Here is a 20,685-nt window from a genome sequence, read left to right on the forward strand (position 1 = left end):
AGATGGTCATGGATGGAGGGCACAGAGGTGTGAGAGGGGGCCTGTAGAGGTAGGCAGGAACTAGACCATGCAGAGCCTTCAGGCCACCCTAGAGACCATCTTTAGCCTTTACCCAAAGATCCACAAGAGGCTACTGAAAGATTTTAATAGTGGGGGAAGGGAATAAGATAATCAGATTTGCATTTTGAATCTGTCACTCTGTAGTGTGGGAAAAGAATCCATAGGTGAAGAATGAGTTGAGGAGGCTAGCTTAGAAACTGTTGCAGAAGTCTAGATGGGCAAAATTGTTGCTAAGATTAGGGTGGTAGCAGCTGAGATTTAATAAAGATGTAAAATTGGCAAGATTTGCTGAAGGACTGGAAACCGATTGAAGGTGGAGGGGTGTATATACCCTAAGAGTTTGTTTTGCCCAATAGATGGACAACACGGCCACTTGCCAATAGGGCACATAAGAAGTAGGACCAGGTGGTTTTGCTTTGAGTTTTGTTTTGCTTGGGGCAGAAACGATATGATAGGTGGAGATCATGTGTTTTGTTTGTCCATGGGTTTATAGTGTCTTGAAGTATTCAAGCAGAGATGCTTCAGAAGGCAGCAGGTATTCAGTTAAAAAACCAAGGAGCTTTTTATTCAATTAGGGAACTAATTAAAGTTGTGTGTATTTCTGTTAGAATCACACAACTTCCTGCAACTGGACCATGCATGTGCCAAGTTCACACCAGCATGCTAAGGTCATACCGACATGCTAAGTTCATACAGGGTTCATAAATCTCTAACCCTGGGCTGAAAAAAAGCAGCTGGGAGACATCTGGGTGTTTACAGATGACAGCTGCTGACTCCATAATTGTCCTATCTGTATCTTTCTATCACGTTGACGTTTTAAATTGTGTAAGAGTATTTATTTGCTTGACTGACTCTCCTACTAAATTCCACTAGGCGGAAGTGTGTTTGTTTCATCTCCTGGTACATCTTCAGAGACAGTCAAAGGGCCAGGCATGTAATATGTCTTCAAAGATAGTAGTGGGATTGGATAAATGAGGTAATCAACCAGTGCACCAGTCAGCCAGCCAAAGATGTAGAAATAAAATGAGGAGACTGGTGTTCTGGAAGCCAGTGGGGCAGAGGAGGCTCTAATAAGGAAGGAGCGATCAGAAGTCTGGATTACATCTAAGTCCAAATAAAATTCGTCAAAGCCATTGAGAGCTGTTGATTGGTAGCAGCTGAAGCCAGGCAGAAGTGTGTTGAGGAGTGAAGACAATTCCTCCAACTAAACTGAAGCCTGACCGGTCCCAGGCTTTATGTTACAATACACACAGTTCCCCACAACCAGACCATGCATGTGCCAGGTTCATACCAGCATGCTAAGTTCATATCAGCATGCCAAGTTCATACAGGCGTCATAAATCTCTAATCCTCCAGCCCCAAGCTTCAGGACTCTGTTGTCGTCCAGCCTTAGGCAGCCAGACAGATTTAAACAGCCTAGAAGTTGTTCATCATTGCAGAGTGTCAGCCCTGCATTGATTCCTCTATTCTCTTCTCTCAAACTGTGTTTTATAGAAATAATAAGTGACCCGCACTCCAACAAAGTTTCCTAATTAAATTAGTTTGGGAAATGCAGGGATAAACCCACTTATGTGGATGTCATTCCTTCAGGACTTCTTGGGCCTCCTGACGTGAGGTGGCATCTGTAGCCCTGGTCCCCACACAGAAGCCAGTGTCCTCCTGCCTGCACCTTGGGGCATCCTCATTTTCCCAAACCATTCTTTTCACTCTGTTTCTCATTTTAAAATACATGGGATAATTGTGACTGGTGGTAGCCGCTTTCCTGAGAAGATTGAGTTCCTGGAGAGGAGTGACCTTCCCTGCCCCATGTTGGCTCGTGTTCTCTGCCCACACATAGAAGCCTTTTTTCATTTAGTCAGCAAACGCACTTGGGGCTGTGCTAGGTACTGGGGATGAAAGACAGAACCTGCTGGCAGATCACTGTGTGCCGACCCTTGAGTCCTTCAAGCCTAGAGTGACCTCTAGGTTTCTCAGCATACAGGGCACTCCCTGCTTCCGGCCTCCTCCTTGGCCATTTGTCCTGTTTTCCTTCTAGCTCCAGCCACTCTGGCCTCCTGACTTACTGTTCCTCTAATCTGAGCTGCTTCTCCTGTCCCGGGGCTCTGTGCTGGCTGTTCCCTCGGGCCTGGAGCCCTCCTTCCTCACCCGCTGTCTCCGCAGAGGCCCCTGCCCTCCCCTCTAGAGTCATGCCACATCCCTCACTCTCATGGAGCCGCTCACCTCCCTTTCCCTGCTTCATTTTCCTTCATAGCATGGAACACTCCCTGTGGATGCTGTGTTTGTACTCATTTCCTTGTGTGTTTCTGGCTGTCATATCAGAGTGCAGGCTCCATGCGGTCAGGGACTTCACCTGCCTAGTTACCAGCATAGCAGTGCCTGCATGTAGGAGATACCTGAGCAGCAGTGAACGAACCCCATCCCAGAGCTCACAGTTCTTTGGAGGATGCAGGTAGGTCCACAGGGAAGACCTCACAGTTCAGTTATAACCCCGTAGCAGGCCTGCAGTGGCCCTGGCGATACCCTTGGGCAGGAGCATGGAAGAATGCTTCCCAGAAGTCACAGCCAAGCAGGAATCCGGGGCTGAGTCGGGGTGGAGCAGGTGAGGAGGAGGGTGCTCTGAGCAGGGGCAGCTCTGCTGGATCCCCCAGGAGGACTTGGACACAACAAGGAGGAGTTCATTAAGGCTGCTCACACGGCGCAGCGTGTTTGTTCATCGGAATTGGCCATCTGCCTCTTCTTATTCCTTTGCCATTTTCCAATTAAATTTCTTCAATAGGGAAAAAAGCTTCCATATATAAGCACCATTATAGGAAATCATTTAAAAGTAGCCATTTCATTGTGGTTGCTATATTTGCAAACCTGCATTAGTAACCCAGAGGTTTTCCTGAGCTGCAGAATTTGCTGCAGTATATTTGCCGATCTCCAAATATAACAGGACTAAGTCCTGCTCATTCGCTTCATCAAAAAGGACTTTTCTTTTATTTTGACACCCCACCCATCAGAGTTCAGCTGCCCCTTCAGTAGGGTAGTTCCTGGACATTGTCTTCTGAGCCTGGAGGAAAAATTCTATTAAAAAGTGCTTTGATTCACCTAAGCAGTCAAATAAAGGAGAAAAGTTTCAGCCTCTGTCACATTGCATCTTTTAAAAAAATTACTTCTTTTCAAAAATGGTCACACAGGTGCTCAGAAAATAAAGGTAATTAAGTGGTGGACAAGGCCAGGGCAGGAGTCATCGCTTAGAATTTTTATGTCCTCCCTCCGACAGAGGCTCGTCATTAAAAGGCTGGATATACCAGCTAAGACACTTTGCTCACTTACTCTGTGTCAAGCAGTTATGCATCCCTCATGTTTAATCCCCAACCTCAAAGGATGCCCTAGGGGTCTCCTCATCTGTAAAATCAGGATAGTGAAGTTTAAAGAGGGTAAGTCACTTGTCCAAGGCCACACAGCCAAGTTGTTTTTGTTGTTGCTGCCTGTGTTTGTATAGATGGCTTTCCTTTGAAAACAAGCCAGTGGTTGACGTCCTTTGCTTACTGCAGTCCTTTGAGGTCTCTAGGGCTGATGGAGGAAGTAGGAAGCAGCTGTGCCATCACAAGCACCTGGCTTAATAGCGGAGCATTTGTAATCAGATTTTGTATCCCTTCATATTATAATCAAAACAACACACTTGGACCCAATGATTGTGGGTATTGCAATAGAGCAGAGCCCAGATGTGTGTCCCGGGATCATTGCATCATACATGTTAGAGCATTTTTAGTGTCCCCTCCTGCTGATCATTTTCCCACCTCTGTTAATGCAACAGGGATGCTTTTCTGGAGCAATTGTTTCCAAAACAAGCAAAATACCTGATTGTATGGGCCTTTGTACAGCCCTTGAAGCATTCTGCTATTTTGAGATCTCTTCTGATTGGGGGTGAGAAATTTTTATTTTTCTGAAACTTAGCAATATCAAGTCATTATAACCTCAGGGTTGAGGTTTATACCCTTAGGGTTGAAATCTACTCTTATGTTAAGTGTTCTATACTTAGAATACCTTGCTTACTGGTATGATCACTTAGATTTAGATTTTTCCTCTCTATGAGTAGTTTTTGGAGGGCAACCAAGGAAGAATTTACACATGAAACCTAGCTTTTTGGTGCAGTTGTGACTGTGAAATATGTTTAATGCTAAAGCCAGATTTTCCTGGCTTAGTGGCTGATGAGGCTTAATGGCGTCAGGAAAAAAATGTTTACAAGTGTCCAGCAGCCACTCAGAGTGAGGAGAGAGCATCGGGGCAGGGAAAGGCAGCCCTGACTCTTGCGAAAGCAGTTTCTGCAGACATGGAGAGAAGTGTTTGCACAGGTAAGGCAGGCTGTCTGGAGAATACTCGGTTTTTGCTAGGAATGAGGTGGCCAGATGTCAGTTATCCTCTAGTCCACAGACTGAAAAGCTTAGACTGGACTGAAAGTTGTACCCCAACTAGTTGATGTAACAGACCAAGCTGTTTGTTACCTGTTTCTTTTCTTTATTTGGGCAGCTTCATTTCTCTGGAGAGGGTCACAATATGGATTATCCCTGAGCACCAGCTAACAGTCTGAACATTGATTCACTAGAGCCCTCTCTGTGACTGTGACTGTGTGTTTTCTCCCAGGAATCCGAGTCTGGTCAACAAGACCTGTTTGTGAATGGTAGCAGAGCTGAGCGACTGAGGAGAGCCCCCTAAAGTCATTCCAGAACCTTCCTTAGAATAACCAGGGTTGAGAGCAGGAAAGGTTATTGTTCTACTTTAGTTTGTGTTACTTTGGAATATTTTCCCCAAATTCTGCCATTCCATGACTTTTCAGTTTCCAAAAGAGGGTTGGGGTATGAGATGGAAATGGAAAGGCATTAATGTATAGCATTTACTCACACAATTCTTGGAATTCATGAATTCCTGTTAATAATATAAACAGTCTTTATTTTCTAAACAGACCATGTCTTCTAATAGAAGGTTGATTTGGTTTTGGTTATTTGAAATTCATGACATAATTTTTTCTTAAAACCAGCATTATAAAAAAAGAGTGTTAGCTTCTGAAACCAGTCTCAGAAAGCCCATGTAATCTGTCATGGAAATAACTTTGGGACCTTGCTGGTGGTGTTACTGCATCCCCAGCCATCACTGTGAACATTGCTGCTATGAGAAAGTATTTTGTAGATCACATTTGGATGCCAGAGCCACATCTTCCCTTCCTGGTGGTGGCGTGGAAATCCTCTCACTCTTGTTAGCATGAGGGCCACAGGGCCTGGGGTGAGTGCTAACGGAGGACCCACTGTTTGCTCTTAAGGGCAGGAGACAGCCTGGGTGTCTAAAGGGGAGCTGGAGCTGCCACAGGTGACCCAAGCACTAAGAAAGGGCCATTGGGACCTGGAGTTTAGTGAGCCTGGAGGAGAGTGGGCAGGAGCAAGGCCTGAGAGCTGGGCTATGGTCAGTGGTGATAGAGAGCCACGGAGGCACAAAAACAGAGTTGGAATATATCCTCTAAACATGCTTCTACCTATTCCTTCAGGATTGCTTCTCAAAGGTATTGAATGATGAAGTCTTTTCTTGCATGCTGTCAGTTGCTACCCCCTCTCTACCCCAAAGGTTTCCTCCCATCTTCCGCAAAACTAGATATCATTTTTATTTTAAAGCTGTGCCAATTTAGGTGCTCAGTCGTCAAATAAGTAAAATGATTATATGTAGATTTAAACTTTTTTTCCCACATATGTGTTATCAAAACCTTGCTCTCTAGCAGCCACTGACAACTTTAATGCCACCGAGGCTGGAGGTGGATAGCTGGGAGTTATATGGGGGTGCAGTGGCAGAGCAGAGCAGGGGATCCTAGATGGGCACCAAGGCCAGCAGAGGCTCACAGCCCTTGAGGACGGCTTCCTGGAGTTGATGTTAGGTTATCTTCCTTATTGCTTCATATTTACGACCAAGTTTGCTATTTCACAGAAACAAACTGTGTCAGAAATCCAGAGTGACAACAGTGAAAATGAAACAAATCTCCAGCTGGGAAGATTTTGCTAAAATAGAAGCCTTGAAAACAGAACTTCAATTGCTTTAAGAAAAGAAACAGAGATCTATAGAGTCAGAATGTTGTGGGGTGGTATCTGGCACTTCTCAGGCCCCTCACCCTGACTTCAAAATAGAACATTTTCCTTGACCCCTTCACAGGCCTCCTGACGGGTGCCTTGCCTACTCAGCTTGCAGCTCTCAACCCCTTGATGGAGGGGGAGCATGCAGGTGAGCAGGTGAGGAGCCAGACCAAGTGCTTTTGAGCACCAGCAGGAGCAAAATTCCGTGATGGCCCTCAGCAACTTCTGCAAGGGAGGACGTGCAGCCTCCAAAGCCCCAGGGGGCATGTGTTACAGGGTTCTTTCAGCTTTGCCATCCATCTGTGCACAGCTTAGGTGTTAAACAGCTCAGTGGGCCCTCTGCCTTTTCATGTGAGGCATTTATTCTCCACCAGTGAGGGCAGAGGCTCAGTGTGACAGCCTTTAGCATCTGTACCTGTGTCACCCAAGCTTTTGTTTGGCATCCAAGAAAAATCGGGTCACACAAAGAATTGAAGGGTAGTGAATACAGAGGATTTTATTGCCAATAAAAGTGGCTCTCAGCAAGAAGGGGAGCTAGAAGGGGGATGGAATGAGAAGGTGATCTTCCCCCGGATTCTGGCAGTCCCCAGGCAGACTCTCCTCTGAAGCAGTGCTGTCAAGCCATAGGTCTGAAGTCAAGCTGCTGCTCTCTGACATCAAACTGCAGTCTCTGACCTCCAGCAGCTTCTCCTCTTCTCCCCCTTTCTGCTCTCTGCCAGTTGGGTCAGGGTTTTTTTGGATAGAGGACGGGAGGCAGGGCAGGCCATGGGTGGTTTTGAAAAAGCCAGTATCCCAGTGTGGGAAGAAAAGAACGCATGTTCTCACTGTGGGCCATGATTCTAGGCTTCACGGTGGGGCTTTGTCAGGGACCCTGCCCTTTTCTGCCTAGAATTTCTCTGCCTCCTGTCCCTGTCGACTTGTGCCTGTGTACTCAGTGATCATTTGGATGTGGCAGACACACTTGCAGGAGAGCGCTCTTGTTCGATGGCTGCACTGGGAATCGGTCATCTTGTTATCTCCATGTTAAATCTCCACTGCAGCATATCCACGTGAGACCTTCTTGCCTAGAATGCTGAGGTATATGTTTTCTCAACTTTTTATTTTAAAAATCTTCAAACTTACAGAAAAGCTAAAACAAACCTCCATAAACCACTCATCTCAATCAACCAATTGTTAACATTTTGCCACATTTTTTTTCTCTCTTGCTCTCATGTGTGTTTGTGTATACATTTTTCCTGAGCCATTTAAAATTTGCAGACATCATGATGCTTCACCCCCTAAAGACATATGCATAAACCTCTTAAGAAAGAAGCTTCTCCTATAACAAAGCTGAGAATTTTACCACTGATGAAGCAGTGACAATCCGCAATCCATATTCAGGTTGCCCCAACTGTCCCATTAATGTCCTTGGTTGCTTTTATTTAGTCCCAGATCCAGTCAAGGCTCATACATTATATTTAGTTTTCATGTCTTTTGACTCTTTTAATCTAGGATAGATCCTCCCTCCTGCCATTTTGTCTCCTGTGAGAGTGCCATTTTGAGGGAGTCAGGTTAGTGGTATCATAGAATGCCCCTCAATCTGATGATCTGATTGTTTTCTTATAAGATTGAAGGTTAGCTTTTTCTTTTTTTTTTGCATGAACACGTGGGTTATGGTCCTTATTACCATAAGAACCTCCTGTTGCAGCAGGAGGTTTCTACAGTCAGTTTGTCCATTATAGGTGATGTTGAGGAGTTTTTAAACAACCACAACATTGTTCTCATAAGTCCTCTTGTCTTAAATAGACAGAAGCAATATGGGATATGAAGCCAGGGGTAACCTCTGTGGATACCCTTTCTCCCTTTCTCTCAGACCCTTCCATCTTCTCTTTGGGGCCCAGCCCTAAAAGCTGACTATTCTGTTTTCTAATTTTCGTATTATTTTGTTCAGTTTGTGTTTGTTCCTCGATGGAATTAAAGAGGGCCTTGCTGCATGCAGAGTACAGGACTGCTGAAAAGAAAGCAACAGCCCTCTTGGTCTCAGCCTTAGAGCTACAACAGAATCTGAACTGTTACGTCCCTGGTATATAACATCTTGCCTTCACAGAAAGTCTGTGTTGATGCTAAAAGAATCTGTAGATTTTTCTTCCCCTTGGAATTGCTTTACCAGGAAGCATGGTGTGTGCCCAGTCAGAACAGAGGGGTGGGTGGTGTGTGCTTGCCCTCGGGAGGAGGCAAGGATATGGTGAATGGCCAGTCCCACTACAGCCCCACATTGTAGCAGGCCTACAGCTGCTTCTGTTTCTTAGCCTGGCACAATTCTCTGGGGCTTATGTCTCTAACTTCACTGACAGCTTTATGCCTTGGGGATCTTAATTGAAAGCCTTTTTAGCATGCTGTGATAATGTCATTTGATATGTTTTAAATTTGATGATACTTGATTAACAAAAACTTGGTACTTTAAAAAGTTGGCTTATAAGAAGTCTTCCATTTCTTTTACATGTTCATCTCATCCAATGTCTATGGAGTACATGTTTCATGCCCAGTGCTGTGAGCTGGGAACACACTGTTGAATGAATGAAATCATCAGCTTTTAGGGCTGAGCGTCAAAGGGTCAGGAAGGCTTCCTGGAAAATGAGATTTCAAGGCTGTGTTAGTTCATTTTTATAGTGCTATAAAGAACGACCTGAGATTGGGTAATTTATAAAGCAAAGAGGTTTAATTGATTCACATTTCTATAGGCTGTACAGGAAGCATGACTGGAGAGGCCTCAGGAAACTTATAATTATGGCAGAAGGTGAAGGGGAAGCAAGCACATCTTACATGGCCGGAGAAGGAAGAAAAAGAGAGAAAAGGGAGGCGTTATACACTTTTTTTTTTTTTTTGAGGTGGAGTTTCACTCTTGTTACCCAGGCTGGAGTGCAATGGCACGATCTCGGCTCACCGCCACCTCCGCCTCCTGGGTTCAGGCAATTCTCCTGCCTCAGCCTCCTGAGTAGCTGGGATTACAGGCATGCACCACCGTGCCCAGCTAATTTTTTGTATTTTTAGTAGAGACGGGGTTTCACCATGGTGACCAGGATGGTCTCTATCTCTTGACCTCGTGATCCACCCGCTTTGGCCTCCCGAAGTGCTGGGGCGTTACACACTTTTAAACAACCAGGTCTCATGAGGACTTACTCTCACAGGAACAACAAGGGAAAAGTCTGCTCCCAGGATTTAGTCACCTCCCAGCAAGCCCCTTCTTCAACATTAGGGATTACAATTCAGGATGATTTTTGGGCTGGGACACAAACCCAAATCATATCAAAGGTAGCTTACTAAAGACCAGGATGAAAGGCTTCCAAACTAGGCAGATACCTAACCTCCAGTGTGAAGCAAGTACCAGTCCCAGGAACACGTGCTTTTGGAAGCTGGGACCATACTTTGGAGCAGAGTCATTCTGGTAAAGAGGAGACTGCTTGGTTGGGATCAGGTGGACCAGGGGAAGGTTTGTAACATCTCCCTCTTGGAGCTGCATTTTTATTTGAGTTAGGGTTTTTATAGGGCTTGGGTTTTTTTTCCTTTTTTTTTTTTTTTTTTAAGAAAGCAACTTTTAACACCTGATTCAAAATGAACCAACTCTGCCATCATTAATGGTGTCAGCTCTGGGCATAGGCATAGCTGAGCCTGAGTGAGAAAGAAGAAAACCAGCTTTGCCCACTGGTGTGTGTTTAACTGAGCAAGAAGGCTCTCTAGGCTTCTTAGTTTTTGTAGCCGTGAACATCCTCTTACCTCCTTTCCAGATTTCCAAAGTACAGTTAAGTTCTCAACAACAGTCATAGGTTCCTGGAACCTGCAACTTTAAACAAAATGATGTGTGATGATACCCATTTTACCCTAGGCTGATTGATACAAACAAGAGTTAAGTTCCTATAGTGTATTTGTGGTCACAGAAACATTAATTTCTAAATAGAGACCCAAAGCACTATTAATATTAAATGTGTGAATAAACTTGAGCTATATGTACATTTAGGGCAGATTAATAAATATAAGATAATTAATTAACCCCCTTATTCTAGGTCAGTGTCACAGCTGGCTGAGGCCTGTCCCAGCAGCTCAGGGTGCTGGATGGGAACCCACCCTGGCCAGGCCCTATCCCATTGCAGGGCACACACATTCATTCTCTCTCTCTGTCTGGGACTATTTAGACATACCAAAGAAGCTAACATGCAGAGCTTTGGGGAGTAGGAGAAACTGGAGTACCCAGAGATAAACCACACAGCCGTGGGGAGAGGATAATGTGCAAACCACACAGGCAGTGGACCCAGCTGCGAATCCATTTCTCCCCCTCATCTATGTTGTGATGAGACAATGTTGAACAAAATGTTATTTGAGGACCTGGCATATGTGGGTCTTTCCCCAGACAGCAACATAAAAACCCAAGGCCCCTGGTTCTCATTAGAACAATATAACCTGAGCTTGTATTCTTCAGCTCTTATCAGGAGGCCAACTGAGGAAAATTACATTAGAAAAGAGAAGAAAGGCAACAGGAGCCACGGACTCGGACAAAGGCTGGCAGAGTGGAGGAGCACCGTGGGGTGGGCGTGCCGAGGCTGGGGATCAGTGGCTGGCCCCTCCACAGATGGCTGTGGTGTGAGAAGCTGGGCCCAGCATTACCTGATCGTCTCATTTCACAAGAATAGCCATAAATTCTAATGATTTTTAAATGTTGACAATTAACTCAAAAACTATTTTAAAAATAACAAAGGTCATGCCAGACACCACGGCCCCACCCCATACGCAAATACGTCTTTGGCTGCAGATGGCTGGTTTGCATCTGCTGGCCAAAGGGGGAGGTCCATTCCATCCAGTCTTCTGGGTGCTATTCAGTATTATCAGACAACTCTGAAGACTGAGTGCCAAGATTATGTCAGCCTAGCATTCCCCAGAGTTCCCTTTACCTTGTACTTTGAATGGTCTACAACTTTAATTTTAACTGAAGGTTAGTGTAAGAAGAAACCATGTGAAATCTGTGTATGTGTGAAGCTGGCTGAGGAGACTGGCCTCACATCCCTTCATAGCACGTATGAAGTACTGCGTACCTAAATCCTTCTAGCGTCTGTTGCCAAAAACACATTGTCTCCCTTGTAAAGCTGGAATGCTTCCTCCTTTCTGTCAGGAGATAATTCATATTTGCTCTGGCTGCCAGGAAGCTCATGGCTAGCTGGGGGAGTCAGCCCTCAGCTGTGTCAGCCTCCGATTGCTCACAGCCTTTCCCTGATCCAGTCGCTGTGTTTTTCCCTTATTTGTGGCTGCCTGTGATAAGGAACCTCAAATTCTTCTTTGGAAAGAGCACAGTACAAATAAAAGAATGTGTATTTGCTACCAAAGGCCTCCTCTCTGTCTCCTGGACATAGAACAGTTTCCTTTTATGCATAAAGCACGGCACAGGTGGCTCACGCCTGTAATCCCAGCCGCTTGGGAAGCTGAGGTGGGAGAATTGATTGAGTCCAGGAGTTCAGTACTAGCCTGGGCAATGTAATGAGACCCTGTCTCTGAAAAAAAAACAAAATAATTTTAAAAATAAAAAATAAAGTACAGCAGAGGCTGAGGGAGAACGCCGGTGGGCCTGACTCAGTGCTACCCTTCATGGAGTCGCACGGCAGGGGGCCAGGGTTTCTCTAAAGAGTACATTCTGCCCCCTTGTCCGCAGACTTCCCCTATCTCTTCCTTCTCCTGCTCTCCAACCCACAGGGGAAAACTTTTAATTGAATAACACTACCTCAAATCCTTTCTGAATGTACTGCCATTCTTGAAGGTTACTGTTTTCCGTTTCATATATGCCTGTTTGCTTTTATCTCCTCATTTACTCACTGAAATACATGTATTACATCATTCTGCTGTGGTAACATAAGCATGAAATTTACCATGGTAATCATTTCTAAGTGTACAGTTCAGTGGCATTCACAGAGTTGATATGACCATCACCACCACCCGTTTGCAGGACATTTTCATGCCAATATAAGCTCTGTACACATTAAACAGTAACTCCCTATTCTCCCCACCCCCACCCTGGTAAACTCTGTCTCCTCTCTATGCATTTGTCTCTTCTAGATACCTCATATTAGTGAAAATATTCGTCATGTTGTATCTGACTTATTCTAATTAGTATAATGTTTTCAGAGCTCATCCATGTTGTAGCATGTAAATGAAGTTTCCTTTTTAAGGCTGAATAATACGACCTTGTATTAAGAGACCACATTTTGCTCCTTCATCTGTCAGTGGACCCCTGGGCTATTTCCACCTTTTGCTGTTGTGAATAATGCTGCGTTGAATACTGGGGTACAGTTATTTGAGTCATTGCTTTTCATTGTTTTAGTCAAACATAGAATTACCATATGATCCAGCAACTCTACTCCCGTACTTAGGACCGGCTGTGGCACCTTATGCCACAGACTCTGAAAGACCGTTCTGTCCTGTCTGGAGCCTTGTGGATGCTGGGGGTGAGTGGTGATGGGTGCCTGGTACCTTAAGGTAGCACCGTGGCAGGGGATACAGTACCTGCTCCAGGCTGCCCAATCTCCTTGTCCTCCCATGAGACTCCATATAGGGAAAAATAGCAACGGACAGCCAAGTGCCAACTTGTCACTGATGGGTCTGTGTGAAGACACAGTACAGAGCTCTACAGCACAAACTGGAGTTTGGTGGGGTTCATCACCCCACCTGTATTTTTATACATTCAGCTCCCTCTGACCAAAGAAAGAGTGTATTAGCCCTCCTTAGTTTGAAAGGCAGATGCTCTTTAGAGTCTGGACATCAATTTAAATAACCTCACATCTTGCCAATTCTCTGTCTTTCGTCTGTACTGTGCTCTTTTTTTTTGGAGATGGAGTCTCATTCTCTTCCCACAGGCTGCAGGGCAATGGTGTGATCTCGGCTCACTTGTAGCCTCTGCCTCCTGGGTTCAGGCAATTCTCCTGCCTCAGCCTCCTGAGCAGCTGGGACTACAGGCGTGCACCACCACACCCAGCTAATTTTTGTAGTTTTAGTAGACATAGGGTTTCACCATGTTGGTTAGGCTGGTCTCGAACTCCTAACCTCATGATCCGCCTGCCTCAGCCTCCCAAAGTGTTGGGATTACAGGTGTGAGCCCCCGCCCCTGGCCACTTTCCTTTATCTGTCTGTCTGTCTGTCTGTCTGTCTGTCTGTCTGTCTCTGTCTGTCTGTCTCTGTCTGTCTGCCTGTCTCTGTCTGTCTGCCTGCCTGCCTGCCTGCCTGCCTGTCTGACAGAGTGTTGCATCTTGCTCTATTGCCCAGGCTGGAGTGCAACCTCAGCTCACTGCAACCTCCGCCTCCCAGGTCCAAGCTATTTTCCTGCCTCAGCTTCCCCAGTAGCTGGGATTACAGGTGTGTGCCACCACACCCAGCTAGTTTTTGTAATTTTAGTAAAGACAGGGTTTCACGATACTGCCCAGGCTAGCCTTGAACTCCTGATCTCAGGCAATCCACCCACCTCGGCTTCCCAAAGTGCTGAGTTTACAGGCATGAGCCACGGTGCCTGGCCTCTGGCTACTTTCCTTACAGTAGTGGTGGGCAGCTGAGAGGTGGGGCAGTGGCTTTGTACAACTGGGAGTCTCACAGTTAAAGTCAGTCTCTTACTCGTCTTTTCACTCTGCTTCTGGCCTGAGTCCAGGGCTCAGTAACTGGCCAGTTAAAGTATGGGAAAGAAATACTGGTCACACCCCTAGCCCCTCCTCCTGCTCCCTGTAACACTGCACCCTCAGGAAGCATCTGTTACCACCCCTCCAGCCCTGCTGTGAGAGCCCTTCAGCAGACATGTGCAGTGTGATTATTGTATCAGGTAGACCTGCGCTAGGGAAATCGGCACAGAATGGCTATTTCATGAGTAACTCACTCATGAGCACTTAATGCACATAACCCAGGATACTGTGTTCACACCAGCTCTGGAGACCAGGAGACTGGCACCAGAGGGCACACGGTCATTCAGAGGCTGGTTGGTATGGTCTTGAGGAGTGCTGCTCCTCACTTGGGTCCTTTATCTCCAGCTGCTGGTGTCCACCTGCCTGTCTCCAGAGGGCCTCTGCAAGTGATGAGTGTCCTAGTTCTTAGCTCAGGTCAGGGTTCATATCAAGGAACAAAAGCACTGAGGTGGAGAGTTCAAGACTAGCCTAGCCAACGTAATAAAACCCTATCTTTACTAAAAATACAAAAATTAGCTGGGTGTGGTGGCATGCACCTATAATCCCAGCTACTTGGGAGGCTGAGATAGGAGAATTGCTTGAACCCAGGAGGCAGAGGTTGCCGTGAGCCGAGATTGTGCCTCTGTACTCCAGCCTGGGAGACAGAGTGAGACTCCAACTTAAAAAAAGAAAAAGAAAAACATGCTGCAGTTGAGTCTGTTTCTAGCCTTATTGTCTCTTAAATAAATGGTGATGTGTTTCTTTTTGCTCATTTAAAAAATAATATTTGATCGCCTACACTATTCTGTGTTGGAGATTCAATAATGAGGCAGATCAAAGTCCCTTCTTTCCTGGAGCTTATGTTTTAGTAGAGGAGAAAAAACAAACATGTAAGTTAGATCAGATAGCAATAATTGCCATGAAAAAAAAATAGGATAAGAAGATAGGGACTGGGCAAGGAAGAAGATGAAACTCTATGCTTTAGATAGGGAAGAGCTTGTTGGGGAGGTGGCATATAAGCTGAGAGCTGAATGATATTTAGAAATTTGTTTGGCCAGGCATGGTGGCACATGCTTGTCATCTCAGCACTTTGGAAGCCTTTGGCAGGAGGATCGCTTGAGGCCAAAAGTTTGAGACCAGTTTGGGCAACATAGGCCCTATCTCTACACAAATATAAAAACATGAGCTGGGTGTGGCAATGTGTGCCTGGAATCCTACTTACTTGGGAGACTGAGATGAGAGGCTAGGTTGAGCCCAAGAGTTTGAAGCTTTAGTGAGCTAGGATTGCACCCCTGCTCTCCAGCTTGAACAACAGAGAAAGACCCTGTCTCTAAAAGGTTGTGTTTCTTTTTAATTAAATTATTAAAAAATCAGTCTAGACAAAGGAAACAGCAAAAGAAAAGGAATCCATGGAGCAGACAGGAGTCTGACATGTTCCAGGGGAAAACAGAAGTCCAGGAGTGTGAATGGAGCATCGTGAACAAGGGGAAGATTGACGGGTGAGGCAAGGTCAGATGGGTGGTTCTCACTCTAACTGCACATTAGAATTACCTGAGAACCTCAAGTTTCCATAGTGCAAGCCCCACCTCCAGAGATTGTGAATTTAATTGGTCTGGGTGGGGCCTGGGCATGCGTAGTTTATAAAAGCTCCCCAGGGAATTCCACGGTGCAGCGTGAACTGACCCCATCGGTCTTGATCATGCAGCGTTTTACAGACGCTGGTAAGGAGTTGGGACTTTAGATGAATGATGATGGAAAGCCATTGGACAGTTTGGGCTAAGAAAGTAAACTTGTTCTGAACTCTGCTTTTAGGAGGCTCACTTTGGTGACCTCATGGAAAGTGGAGGTAGGAGATTGTTAGAGTGGTCCAGTTGAGAGAGGATGATGGCTTAGAGCAGGGTGGTGTCAGTGGAGATGGTAATAAGAGGTCAGTTTGGGGATAAGTTTTGGAGGTTGTGGTCACAAGATGAATTGGATTTAGAATGTCAGGCAAAGGCATAGAAGGTTGCTTCAGAGCTGAACCGAGTAACCGGGTGGATAGAGGTGCCATTCATGGAGATGGGAGAGATGGGGAAGGAACAGGTTTGAGAATAGGTGGAGTAGTTGTGTGTACTGGTTGGAGTGAAAGCCTTAGGCTGATGTCTCTAGATTTAGGTAATTTACAGATACAGGCAACCAGATGAGGTTGACTAAAATATTCTGAGAAGTCCTGTTCCTGTTGTGCCAAGAGTTTTCTTGAAGTCTTCCAAAGGTAAGTCCCAAAAGCAGTCGACCATGTTAGTACATGGAAGCTGTGGTGAGAAGCATGCTGGAGAGAAGAAGGAAATGGAAGACACTGAGCGACTTTCATGCAGGGTCAGGCTGGACATAGGGGAAGGATGTACTCTGAAGGACTGTATGTGGTCAGTCAGCGTCGGCCCTGCAACAATAATCGAATGGCATGGTGAGATACAGAATCCAAAAATGTGGGTTGCAAAATTTGTATTTGACTCTAAGGGAAGTTTTTTCCCCAATAAAACTGTCTTCTAAGGTACATCTAGGTCACATTATAATTATTTTTTACTTCTCTGACCAGACCCTGGATGTCTAGCAGCAAAGCAATCCAGGGTTTTTGTTTTTGTCTTTTGAGACAGAGTCTTGCTCTGTCGCCAGGCGCCAGGCTGGATTGCAGTGACGAGATCTCAGCTCACTGCAACCTCCACCTCCCGGGTTCAAGCAATTCTCCTGCCTCAGCCTCCCGAGTAGCTGGGACTACAGGCACGCGCCACCATACCCAGCTAATTTTTCTATGTTTTTTCATAGAGACGGGCTTTCACCATATTGGCCAGGATGGTCTCGATCTCTTGACCTCGTGATCCGCCCACCTTGGTCTCCCAAAGTGCTGGAATTACAGGTGTGAGCCACCGTGCCCGGCCAGCAATCCAGGTTTTTAAGTCAAAATCAAATTATTAGTATTGGTTACCTTATGTGGAGAACAGTTTATTTTTTTCCCCCAATAAAAGAACATGGATTAAATTGCAAAGGTAGAGCATATTGGTTCTGTCATAGAAAATCCTGTTTTCAGGCTCATTGAGAGCAAGGACTGTCTCTTGTACAGTTTCTGTTTTTCAAAATACCTAGTGTCTCTGCTCATTCTGAGAATTTTTCTTATATTTAGTAAAGTTACAGGATTTTCCCACAGTTAGTACTTGTCAGAGTGACTGAGCACACAGATTGACCAGAAGCCTCTGCTAGTACCAACAGCGTTTTCTAGACATTTCTTTATTCTTACTAAAGAAACTCAAGATGTGGCTGCTTTGAGTAAAAGACAAGAAAATTCAGAAAATGACCATCATCTGAAACTCCTTAATTAAAAGAAAGAGCTTTGCATTCGCTCCATGCCTTAGAGGCAGTGCCTGTGAGGTCAGGCTGGCTGGTGGTGAACTCTGAAATGTCATGCTCCATTGCCAACCCATTACCTGAATGGGTCCCTCACCATAAGCAAAACAGAGCGTTTGTTGCCCAGCATAACACATTTTGTCTTCATTCACTCGCAGACAACTGCAGTGACCTGAACTCCGAACTGCAGAGGGTGCTGACAGGGCTGGAGAATGTCGTCTGCGGCAGGAAGAAAAGCAGCTGCAGCCTCTCTGTGGCCGAGGTGGACAGGCACATCGAGCAGCTCACCACGGCCAGCGAGCACTGCGACCTGGCGATTAAGGTAGACAGCCCTCACCCTCGGTGAGGCCCTTTGAGGTTCTCTAAGCGAAATGGTCCAGTCCTTCTCTTGATGTGCAGTTTTCTTACATACTTGTTAGGGATGAATGTTTCCTTAACAGCCGTACTATAGATGGGGCCACGGTGTAGGGGGCCCTGTAAATTCTGGTTGGGCTGAATTACTTCAGTAAAAGTCATGATGTCAGTAGTCAGGTTCACTGGCTTTGCAGCAGAAAGGACAATTTACTTGGAAACCATTCGACTGCTAGTATTGAACCATGTTATTTTAGTGTGGTTCATCATAGAGCACTTTTAAGTTGTGAGTTTAGCCTGGAAGTTTTATTAAAGCTATATGGCCTCTAGTATATCATTTCAGAAGTCATCAATTCATGGTGCTAACAAGGAGGAAGGTTCAGGCCTGACTGAGTCATCTGTCCCCAGCACACTTGGAGCTGGGTCTCAGCCACGCCTGTAACGTGTTTTCCTCTTGCTCTTTGAGGAGGTGAGAAGAATTTGTTACATCTCCACAAACTCATTGTGAATGATGGGAAAGTCAAGGCTTATTGAATTCAGAAAAATAGTATCTTTATATTCCTTTGGCATAACTTAGTGGCTTGGGCATAGCAATTCAAATTTAAAAGTCTGAGAGTAGCCCATGCAAAGAGAAAATGCAGGCCCAAGTTTCTATCAGTAGGAATCCTGGCTTGCACAAAAGAACTGTGGTGGTGTCACAAGGTAAACTGTGATGCATGTTTATAACACAGCTGGTTTTCCATCTTTCCTCATCTCAATTGCAAATATGTAGTTGATGTGGTTCAGGGCAGGGAGAAGCAGTTACTGGTGTTTTTTTCTCTGGAATCTCCTGGACCCTATGTTTGATTGTAATGACAACTTAGGTCTAGCCCTAGCCTGGGGTTGAGAGGGAAGGAGGAGGCCAAGGACCTCTACCAACCAGCTAGTGACAAAGCACAGGGTCTGGAGCAAAGCCAAGTAGGATAAGAGTCTTTGGACTGAAAGGAAGGATAAAGCAGCTCATGGGCAAAGGGCAGCCAGATTTGAGAACCAACATGAGCATCCTAGAGAGATGTACCCTTATTTAGTATTTGAGGCCTGCCATTTATTTTTTGTTTCTTTTTGTTTGAGAAAGAGTCTTGCTCTGTCACCCAGGTGGAATGCAGTGGTGCGATCTTAGCTCACTGCAACCTCCACCTCCCAGGTTCAAGCAATTCTCCCTGCCTCAGCCTCCAGAGTAGCTGGGATTACAGGCGCCTGCTACAACGCCTGGCTAATTTTTGTATTTTTAGTAGAGACAGGGTTTCACCATGTTGGTCAGGCTGGTCTTGAACTCCTGACCTTAGGTGATCCACCCGCCTGGGCCTCCCAAAGTGCTGGGATTACAGGCATGAGCCACCGCACCTGGTCAGCCCTCTGTTTCTTACCCCATCTCTTCACTGCTTTCTGCCTCTGCATAGTAATTCTCCCTCTTGTTTCATTATCCACTGGCTTTTGCTTCCTTTTTCAAAGGACAGTAAATGTGAATGAACAGTTTATAAGAGTAAACAGAATGACTTCTTCCTTTTTTTCCTAATATTATGCATGTTTCTTCTCTATTAAATGTTTTTAAACGTATTTTTAAAAACTATGTGCAACTAGGATTTTCCTTTACAGTTCGGAGCTGTGTTAATTAATTAAATCCCTGCTGTCTTAGAAATCTCTACAATGAGCTTCCTCTTTTCTGTGTCAGTGAGGTTTATTTTTTCTTTCACATCTTGGGACTGAACCTCATTCGCACTATCTGAATTTGGATGTGGCACTAAAAGCTGGAAATGGTAATGTGACCTATCTTATTGCTGAGTTGGCATGTGGGAGGCCTATAATTTAGGAAACTTCAAGTTAGATTTTGTATGCAGTTTACAACCTCATGTTTGTCCTCGCATTACCAGGATCACTAAATGGCCTTCTGCCTGGTTGTGTGTATCCACCAACTCTGGAACTCAAGTGAAGGAAATAAGCATTGTGTGGATGTGTCAGCTAGCACCACAGATAGACTCAGCCGCCAGGAGAGGGCTCACTGCTTTTCTTACTCTGAAGGGTGCTGGGTAACACAGACTGTACCCCAGGCAGGTGACAGAGCCTCCTCTGAAATTGGGGACAGGATAACTTTGGGGTGGTCCCTAGTCATGATCACTATTTATAACAAAATGGTTCTAGATGTCCACACTCCTCTGTGGACGTTTACTCCTGTTTGGACTGTTTGCTTCCCATCCCCTTTCTTCAAGGTAACTTACTTGACTTTTCTTTGGGGCTGTGTTTTACAGACAGTCGAGGAGATTGAGGGGGTGCTTGGCCGGGACCTGTATCCCAACCTGGCTGAAGAGAGGTCTCGGTGGGAGAAGGAGCTTGCTGGACTGAGGGAAGAGAATGAGAGCCTGACCGCCATGCTGTGCAGCAAAGAGGAAGAACTGAACCGGACCAAGGCCACGATGAATGCAATCCGGGAGGAGCGGGACCGGCTCCGGAGGAGGGTGAGCGTGCTGCATCCAGCGTGGCCAGGCCCTTCCCAGGCATGGGGCTGAGAGAGGCTGGTGTGTAGCACCAGGGGCACCATGTTTTTGTGGCATTTGTAATCTTGGGAACCACCATCTCTTTCTTGTTATGAAGTCCTTCTTAAAAGAAAAGTAGTTTGAAATTGCTAAGGTGTAGAGGTAGGATTTTTTTTTTTTTTGTTCGAGACGGAGTTTTGCTCTTGTTACCCACGCTGGAGTGCAATGGCGTGATCTCAGCTCACCGCAACCTCTGCCTCCTGGGTTCAGGCAATTCTCCTGCCTCAGCCTCCTGAGTAGCTGGAATTACAGGCACAAGCCACCATGCCCAGCTAATTTTTTGTATTTTTAGTAGAGACGGGGTTTCACCATGTTGACCAGGATGGTCTCGATCTCTTGACCTCGTGATCCACCCACCTCGGCCTCCCAAAATGCTGGGATTACAGGCTTGAGCCACCGCGCCCGGCCAGAGGTAAGATTTTTTTTAAAAAAACACTTTTCTCTGGAATCTTAAATCTGACTGGTTGGTAAAATTACGTTGGGGCAATGATTCTCAACTCTCCAGGGTAAGCACATCTTTTCTAAGCTCAATTAAAATGTTCTTCTTTTTTTTTTTTTTTCTTTGAG

The 20,685-nt window shown here is 45.5% G+C and overlaps 1 protein-coding gene across 4 annotated transcripts in view; it reads left to right on the forward strand.

Moving 5' to 3' along the window:
• MCC (MCC regulator of Wnt signaling pathway) overlaps nt 1–20,685 on the forward strand; it is a 464,974-nt gene that overhangs the window by 368,733 nt on the left and 75,556 nt on the right. For all 4 annotated transcript variants that reach the window (XM_002744705.6, XM_008991678.5, XM_078365032.1 and 1 more), the window contains 2 exons: nt 17,356–17,519; nt 19,834–20,040. In XM_002744705.6, the coding sequence (XP_002744751.1) occupies nt 17,356–17,519; nt 19,834–20,040 (371 nt within the window). The remainder of the gene's footprint in view (nt 1–17,355; nt 17,520–19,833; nt 20,041–20,685) is intronic.

This window comes from Callithrix jacchus, chromosome 2 (genome assembly GCF_049354715.1).
Source record: "Callithrix jacchus isolate 240 chromosome 2, calJac240_pri, whole genome shotgun sequence".
In the NCBI taxonomy this organism is placed as follows: Eukaryota; Metazoa; Chordata; class Mammalia; order Primates; family Cebidae; genus Callithrix; species Callithrix jacchus.